Consider the following 9,780-nt stretch of genomic DNA (forward strand, 5'->3'; position numbering starts at 1 on the left):
CATCGAGCAGTTTAATCTAAAAGGTGTTATGGGCTGTGAAATTATGGATTGGTTATATTCTTGGACTTGATATACGAATTGGGCCAATGGCAGACTAATCACAGTATACGGGTTATATGGTTTAAGATACGATTTAGAATAGAAAAAGCATAAACAGTGTAACGGTTTGGAGTCTTGGCGTTTATCAAGAGGTCGAGGGTTCGAGCCCGGCTTGGTGCAATTTTTTTTAAAACTGACTCCTAAGGTAGTTTTATACTTTTAAAAATTATTATTATTATTAATATTATTATTATTATCCTTAGGTATTTCTACAATTATTAATTTTACAAAACAAAAGATATATATGTAAATATATTATTACATAAAATATACTAATATTACATAAAATTATGTTTCAACTAATATTATTGATATAACATTAATTAAATATCAAATAAGTATCATAATATATTATAAGAATAATTAATACATAATAAATATATAAACTTAATTGATTTATACTATAATGTGTTAATACTTGATATAGGTTCGTGAATCCGAGACCAACCCTGCATTGTTCAATGTCGTCATATGTATTTTTACTACAAAATACAGTATGGTGAGTTTCATTAATCCCTTTTTAAATGCTTTTGCAACATATATTTTTGGGCTGAGAATACATGCAATGTTTTAATAACTATTTTACAATATTTGTATGCGTGAGTTTCATTTACCCTTTTTTACTCTTTACGTTTTTGGGCTGAGAATACATGCAAATGCTTTATTAACTGTTTTACAATATTTATATGCGTGAGTTTCATTTGCCTTTTTACCCTTTATATTTTTTTGAGCTGAGAATACATGCGCTACTTTTATAACTGTTTTACGAAATAGACACGAGTAAATGAAACTACATTCTATGGTTGGATTATTAAACCGAATATTCCCCTTTTTATTAAGTCTGGTAATCTAAGAATTAGGGAACATACACCCTAATTGACGCGAACTCTAAAGATAGATCTATCGGGCCCAACAAGCCCCATCCAAAGTACCGGATGCTTTAGTACTTCGAAATTTATATCATGTCCGAAGGAGGATCCCGGAATGATGGGGATATTCTTATATGCATATTGTGAATGTCGGTTACCAGGTGTTCAATCCATATGAATGATATTTTTGTCTCTATGCATGGGACGTATGATTATGAGAAATGGAAGTATGAAATCTTGTGGTCTATTAAAATTATGAAATGATTCTTTATGATAAACTAATGAACTCACCAACCTTTTGGTTGACACTTTAAAGCATGTTTATTCTCAGGTACGAAAGAAATCTTCCGCTGTGCATTTGCTCATATTAGAGATATTACTTGGAGTCATTCATGACATATTTCAAAAGATGTTGCATTCGAGTCGTTGAGTTCATCAAGATTATTATTAAGTCAATTATATTTGGATATATTATGAAATGCTTTACATGCCTGTCAACTGTCGATGTAACGAAAGTTTGTCTTTTAAAAACGAATGCAATGTTTGTAAAATTTATCATATAGAGGTCAATTACCTCGCGATGTAATCAACTGTTATGAATCATTTGTAATCGATATGGACTTCGTCCGGATGGATTAGGACGGGTCTCTACATTATGTACTCATTATTTGTTTCTCATATTTTTTTTGAAGTTCACGATGTATACTGCTGGAGTAAGAAATCGGTCAAATGGTGGAGATATTTGTATTGCAGACAGTGGTGCTACTCACACCATACTCAAATCTAAAAAATATTTCACAGACTTGAAAGCAACGGAAGGAACTATACATACTATATCAGGTCCTGTGGACTTAATAAAAGGAATGGGAAAGGCAAAATTCATGTTACCAAATGGTACGAATTTTATGATAAATAATGCCTTATTTTCTCCCATGTCAAAGAGAAATTTGTTAAGTTTCTCTGACATATACCAAAATGGATATGATTATCAGTCAGTGACAACAGAAAATGAAAAATATTTAAGTATCACTGATAAGAATCGTGTAATTGAAAAACTACCAAGACTTCATTCTGGTTTACATTATACACATATAAATGTACCTGAAGTAAATGTGGTAGTTAAAGAAAAATCATGTGATCCTGTAATGATCAGTTTGTGGCATGAGAGATTAGGCCACCCAGGATCAACAATGATGAAAAGAATAATACAAAATACACATGGACATCCATGGGCGGATCAAAGGATCCCTCATGATGCACTTATCCCATGTACATCATGCTCACTTGGAAAGTTGATAATAAGACCATCACCTCTTAAGGTTGAAAAAGAATCACCAATGTTTCTTGAAAGAATTCAAGGTGATATATGTGGACCAATTCATCCACCATGTGGACCATTTAGATATTTTATGGTTCTAATAGACGCATCTAGTAGATGGTCTCATGTTTGTCTATTATCAAGTCAAAATATGGCATTTGTAAAATTTCTTGCTCAAATTATTAAATTGAGAGCACATTTCCCTGATTATACTATTAAAAGGGTGAGACTAGATAATGCCGGTGAGTTTACGTCTCAAGCATTTAATAATTTTTGCATGTCTATTGGGATTATTGTTGAACATCCCGTTGCCCATGTGCATACACAAAATGGTTTAGCTGAATCATTAATTAAACGATTGCAGCTAATAGCTAGACCATTGATAATGCGAACAAAACTCCCAATATCTGTATGGGGCCATGCAATTTTGCATGCTGCATCATTGATTCGCATTAGACCAAGCGCAAGTCATACATATTCTCCCTTGCAACTTGCTTTTGGCCATCAGCCAAATATTTCCCACCTTAGAACATTTGGTTGTGCGGTTTATGTCCCTATCGCACCACCACAACGTACTAAAATGGGTCCTCAAAGAAGGATGGGAATATATGTTGGATATGAAACATCTTCAATAATAAGATATATTGAACCCATGACGGGTGATGTTTTTACAGCACGTTTTGCTGATTGTCACTTTAATGAAATATTATTCCCTAGATTAGGGGGAGAAATAAAAAATAAATAAAATGATGTTTCATGATGTGAACCTCAATTAATGTATCTTGATCCTCGCACAAAAGAATGCGAGACCGAAGTTCAAAAAATAATGCATATGCAAGTACTTGCGAATAAATTGCCCGATGCATTTACAGATACAAAAAGGGTGACTAAATCATATATACCAGCAGCAAATGTTCCAGCTCGAATTGAAATTCCAAAAACTGGCAATAATGTCATTCTTGAGTCTTTGCCACGCCAGAAACGTGGGAGATCAATTGGTTCCAAAGACAAAAATCCTCGAAAAAGAAAATCAGCTGATAATGAGGTAAAAGAAAGTGTTCAAGAAGAACTACAAATCAATACTCCTTCTGCAGAGGAGATTGATGATGTCAATACGGAATTTTCAATCAATTATGCACATTCAAAAATATTATGGAACCGAAATGAAATGAAAAATCTTGATGAGATATTTTCATATAATGTTGCATATGACATCATGAATGATGATGATGATCCAGAACCAAAATCTGTCATGGAATGTCAAAATAGACATGATTGGGATCATTGGAAAGGAGCAATACGAGCTGAATTTGAATCGCTCAATAAAAGAAAAGTTTTCGGATCTATCATTCTCACACCTAAAGATGTGAAACCTGTGGGATATAGATGGGTTTTTTGTGCGAAAAAGAAATGAGAAAAATGAAGTTACAAGGTATAAAGCTAGACTTGTAGCTCAAGGTTTTTCTCAAAGACCAGGAATTGATTATGAGGAAACTTATTCTCCTGTTATGGATGCAATTACTTTTAGATACTTAATCAGCCTGGCAGTTTCTAAAAATTTAGAAATGCATCTCATGGATGTTGTGACTGCTTATCTTTATGGATCACTTGATAGTGAGATATATATGAAGATACCTGAAGGATTTAAGGTATCAGAAGCAACCAATGCAAAACCCAAAGAAATGTACTCAATCAACTTACAAAGGTCTTTATATGGGTTGAAACAATCAGGTCGCATGTGGTATAAACGATTAAGTGATTACTTGATAAGCAAAGGGTATACTAATAATCTTATTTTCCCATGTGTTTTCATTAAGAAAACAACATCCGGATATGTAATCATAGCTGTTTATGTTGATGATCTTAATATCATAGGTACAAATAAAGAGATCCATGAAGCCATTCAACTTCTAAAGAAAGAATTTGAAATGAAAGATCTCGGAAAAACCAAGTATTGCCTTGGTTTACAAATTGAACATATGCCTAATGGTTTACTTGTACATCAAACAACATATACTGAAAAGATTTTAAAACGTTTTAATATGGACAAGGCAAAACCATTAAGTACTCCTATGGTTGTTAGATCACTTAATGTTGACACTGATCCATTTCGTCCCTGTGAAGATCATGAAGATATCCTGGGACCAGAAGTACCATATCTTAGTGCAATTGGAGCTCTTATGTATCTTACAAATTGTACAAGACCTGACATTTCTTTTGCAATTAATTTGCTGGCAAGATTCAGCTCAGCTCCTACCAAAAGACACTGGAATGGGATCAAACACATATTTCGATACCTTCGAGGAACTACTAATTTAGGATTATTTTATTCTAACAATTCAAAACAAAATTTAGTTGGTTATGCAGATGCAGGTTATTTATCTGATCCACATAAAGCCAAATCTCAAACTGGATATGTATTCCTAAATGGCGGTACCGCAATATCATGGCGTTCTCAAAAACAAACACTTGTTGCAACATCATCAAATCATGTTGAAGTGATTTCATTACATGAAGCTACTCGGGAATGTTTTTGGTTGAGATCAATGACACAACTCATTACTGATTCTTGTGGACTAGAACGCGATAAAAGCCCAACAACTATCTATGAAGATAATGCAGCTTGCATAGCACAGATAAAAGAAGGGTATATCAAAAGTGACCGAACGAAACAAATACCTCCTAGATTCTTCTCTTACACTCAAGATCTCATCAAAGACAACCAGATTGAAATGAGACATGTTCAATCTAGCAAAAACTCTGTTGATCTTTTCACCAAAGCACTTCCAACTGCTATTTTCAGAACGCATGTTCACAATATTGGCATGAGGCATGTTCAAAACATGTGACGACTCAATGATGTCTACTTGAGGAGGAGTCAACTCTATGCTGCACTCTTTTTCCCTTGGCTAAAGTTTTTATCCCACTGGGTTTTTCTTTAGCAAGGTTTTTAACGAGGCAGTACTAAGTTGCTCTTTAATAATTTGTCATTCAAGGGGGAGTGTTATGATAAAGACATAAAGTGGATGACAAACTATGTTCATGATCACGGGTGTATTATTATTTCACCTAACTGCACAGTAAAATTTATAGTATAAATATAGGATCGAATGTAATGAGTTTTTGCACCATTCACTTCAATAAGATTTATTACTCTCTCATTTCTCTTTAATATCAGTAGTCCATAACCAAGAGTCAGATCACTAAAGGTAGTTATAAACTTTTAAATTATAACAATAATAATAATAATAATAATAATAATAATAATAATTATTCACTTCCTAACTCCTTAAATCCATATGTGGCGAGTTCCAGTAGGGGTGATTTTGATGGGCCTAGTCCTTATTGGCCTAGTGATGGAAGTGTGAAAGGTTCTAGCGGACTCGAGGTCGTTGCATCTAAAATCGAAAAGCCCATTAGTAATAAGCATATCCTCTCGGGGTCTAATGGTAATAAAGTGGACGAATTTATTGCGGTTTTTTGCGAGGTTATGAATAATATGGAAGGCATTCAAAATGGCGATGTTAATCGTAGCAAACTGCCTCCCGAATCGGAGCATGTTAAAAGCCGAGGAAGGAGAAAAAGAAGAAATTGGTTCAAGGTGCAGAGATGAAATCTTTTGGCGATTTCATCAAAGACGCATAATTGCTTTTTTTAGCGTGGTGTCGGAGGAGCTCTCGGTTTTTAGATGAATTTTAATCTTCCGTTTCTCGCTTAGATTGTTTTCTATCTTTCCCTTTGTAGTTCTTTATCCCTGTCGATCATTGTCTTTGTTAGTTTTGCGAGCTTAAAGAAAACTGTCGGATATCCACGAATTTTACCCACAAATATTAATTCGTGGTTATATAGCCACACATTACCCACAAATTTACCATGATTGTAGATTTAGTTTGTCCATCAAAATTACCCTCAACTTTCCCACGTATTTACCCACAAAATTAACCATGACTTTTTTCTCCCCGAGTCAAATTGGCCATGAAAATAAACACAAAAAATTACCAACGTAACATTTTGTGGGTAAAACCAAGTATATACGTTCACCCACAAATTAGCCACGTATAATTACACATGATTACACATGTCGTGTGTAATTTGTACCCACTCACAATTACCCATGATTTTACCCATATATTTACCCATGAAATCTTAATATGTGGGTAATCCGTGTGAAATATTTGGAACTCGTTAATTTAGTCACCAATTTGCCTCGGGAAAAAAGTCATGGTTAATTATGTGGGTAAAATCGTGGGAAAGTTGAGGGTAATTTTGATCGACAAGCTAAATCTACAATCATGGTAAATTTGTGGGTAATCCCTGGCTATATAACCACGAATTAGTATTTGTGGGTAAAATTTGTGGGTATCCGACAGCTTTCTTGTAGTGATGGGAACCCCGTTGAGCTTAATCTTCCAAGCTGTTGGAAGACTCCATTGCTATCAACATGTCAATGGAGCTTACTTGGATGACCACGAACCAATATGTCGTTGCATAGCAATGTTGAAGGACGCAGCTCAACTTTGATTATTTGTAAAATACAGATAAAGAGTGGTACATTGTATTAAATAATTAATTTATGTGAATCCATTTGATGGTAAAGATGTATGTCATGAATATTAGGGAGTGTGATGGGTTAAGTGAAGCACCAATGTTATTGTATGACGAGTGTTATGGTTAAAAGTAGTCTAACACGAAGTCTCCACTAAGATTAACCTCCTGCTCGAACTAGCCACTGAGCAAAGACAAAAAACGAAACACAAACAATTAAATGCGAAAAAGCTACTAAACAACATTTAAACACATTCCTACATATAAAAAAAGAAGCAACTTAAACACATCAAAAACAAAAACAAAACAACTAGAACCGAGTCAAATTAGCATGATGGTTTGACACTTTGACTCCGTAATAAAATCAGTGTTATGAAAACATCCATCCATCCGTAATAGATACAGCAAAAAAATTAAGAGATCGAACTCGGGACAGATTAATCAAAATATCATTAAACAATCAAATAAGAACACATCGATGATAGCACAACGGAAAAAAATAAGATTAACACTTGCATTCTTATTATCTATCTCTTTTTGCTTGTTTGAGCTGCATTCCCATCAAACAACTCTTCAATACATGTTTCTATATCTTCTGGCTGATACTTTATATACTTCTCCGTTTGCCTTCCTGGTGTAAAAACTTGACTAAACCTCCCCATAAACGATCTGTAAGCCGGTATCACAATAGCCGATATCGAAACCCTAAGTTCCGATTGCAATTGCTCGTCGCTAACGACCCAAGTGGTTTGTGTTCTATGTATCTCGTCAAACATCGCGTTAAAACTCTTGAACCGTTCTTTCAAAACCGGCTTCATTACCTTCCCATTTACGCTTAATCCTTCGTGATTCAAACAATTCAACAATTTCGTCCACGTTTCACGCTTATAATTCGTATGATAACTTCTTATATCCGAAGACCGTCTTCTGACCCATGGATCCCCCATTAAAGTCCTCATTTCACCTGTCCCTTTTGTTTTCTGCAATATGTATCTTCCATTATTCATCATAAAAATCAAACTCAACGCATTATCTCTATACAACCTAGATTTCGTTTCTAAATTCGCGTCTAGCAGATCCATAATTTTGACTAATTGTGACTGAAACGGTGTTTCATTCTCATTAAAACTCGGATCATTCTCCGATTCTGTAACTGAATCCGCTCGATCGATTCTCCTATGCTCTTTAAACACCTGCTCCAACGTGTCGCTATACTCGCACGCGTACTTTAGATAATTCATCGTGTAACGAGTTAACGGATGAACCGCTCCACCAGGAACCGGCGTTTTCGCTGAGTCAGCTTTTATTGAGTGTTCGAGTTCTATAAAGATATTGTATATAGACTCACCAAGCGTTGTATTAATCAATGAAACAGCGGATTTAAACGGATTCAAATACTCATCAGATAACAAATTTTCAACCTTAGTGATGCTATCTCGTAACGTCTCGTAAATATCTAGAAACTTAAACACTTTTTCAGCTGATCGTTTCGTCATCATAACCGCTTCTGCAAAACCGAGAAAATAAAAAAGTACAATTCTCGATAAATTGCCGAACAAGCAATCAGCAATGGCGGAATGATGAGAAAACACAGAGTCTAGAAGCTTCCGTTCGCTAGGTAATAACGAATCACAAAAACATTTAAACATATTCATCCATGAACCGACCTCTTTCTCAATTTGATCCCATTGCATCTTCTGCATTTCATCAATTGAAATTTTTTCAAATGAGAATACCTTCAAGTTCTGTTCGATTGCGTTTCGTCGAACGAATAAATAAATTTCACTACACTCTATTTCATGACCTCCTTGAATCAATCCGTCAGCTAATTTATTCAGATTCAATATCATCTCATCTGAATAACCTAAAAACTCATCTTTCTCTGTTTTTGATTGATTAGATTGATCCGGTAACTCCGTTTCAGACGACGCCGACGACGCCTCTCCAACGTTACTAGCAGATGACGTAAGCTGTTTCGTTTTCGCTTCTTCGATTTTATAATTCTCCTGATCTCGATCGTATGACGTTTGATAATCGTCGAGGATCGATTTAAATTCGTCTTCCATTATCGACATTGCACGTTGCTGGATACCGCTAATCCTGTTAACCGCAGCGGAGTAATTTTCATCGGAATGAAAATTCGATAACGATTTCAAAAGCTTCGATGTTCGATCAATGGATTCGATGAAAGAAAACGAAGATGATTCATCTTCTTCGAGCTGATTCCATTTTTTGGAACCGGATTCGTATTCGACGATGTTAACATCGAGAAGATCAGCGAAATTGTGAACAGATTCAACGATTTCAGGCGGTGTTGATTGATCATCGGAGTCTAATAGGGAAATGAATTGATCGATTTTTTCGTGAAGTTTAACGTCTTGAGATGTAGCGGTTGTCGGTTGGTTGTCGATTTGTGGTGTCTGATTATCAGAAGTTTGGTTGGTGGTGTCTGGAGGTGGTAGATCTTGATCCTCCATTTGAAATTGAATTTGATTTGAAGGGAGAGTGAATGAATGAATGTGTTTTGGGGAAAATGGAATGAAAGGAAAATGGCGGGGAGAGAAAGAAAGGAGAAGAGGTGATGGACGTATGAGTTTTGGAAGTGGAGAAGACGAGCGAAAATTATGGAGGATGGTTGGTATTTCCATTTTTATGTTATGGGATTTTTCCAAATAATACTGTACTGTAATTATTAATCAAGAAAAAAAAAAAAAAAAAAAAATATGACGAATTTACAGTTTTTACACCAAAATTTTATATGTATACCATAAGTTCGAACATGATTGAAACAAATCCTTGTTAGGATTTACTGAACGGGTCGAAAAAACTTTAATTTCTTGTGAACAAGTTCGAACACACCTCGTTCGAATATAAAATGTTGTTTGAACCTTTATCTGAGATACAAGAAGTTCGAATACTATCAGGTTCGAACAAGTTCGACGTTCGAAC

At 35.0% G+C, this 9,780-nt stretch overlaps 1 protein-coding gene across 1 annotated transcript; it reads right to left on the reverse strand.

Annotated features, from left to right (window-relative positions):
• Nucleotides 1–7,358: 7,358 nt before the first annotated feature.
• On the reverse strand, nucleotides 7,359–9,308 carry LOC139846645 (exocyst complex component EXO70C2-like). Its single transcript, XM_071836131.1, has one exon. The coding sequence runs from the start codon at nucleotides 9,306–9,308 to the stop codon at nucleotides 7,359–7,361; it is 1,950 nt and encodes a 649-aa protein (XP_071692232.1).
• Nucleotides 9,309–9,780: the final 472 nt, after the last annotated feature.

Source organism: Rutidosis leptorrhynchoides, chromosome 5 (genome assembly GCF_046630445.1).
Source record: "Rutidosis leptorrhynchoides isolate AG116_Rl617_1_P2 chromosome 5, CSIRO_AGI_Rlap_v1, whole genome shotgun sequence".
NCBI lineage: Eukaryota > Viridiplantae > Streptophyta > Magnoliopsida > Asterales > Asteraceae > Rutidosis > Rutidosis leptorrhynchoides.

What these genes read in the sequence shown, in the direction of transcription:
- LOC139846645 (XM_071836131.1), bottom strand. Translation starts at nt 9,308, where the DNA reads ATGGAGGATCAAGATCTACCACCTCCAGACACCACCAACCAAACTTCT.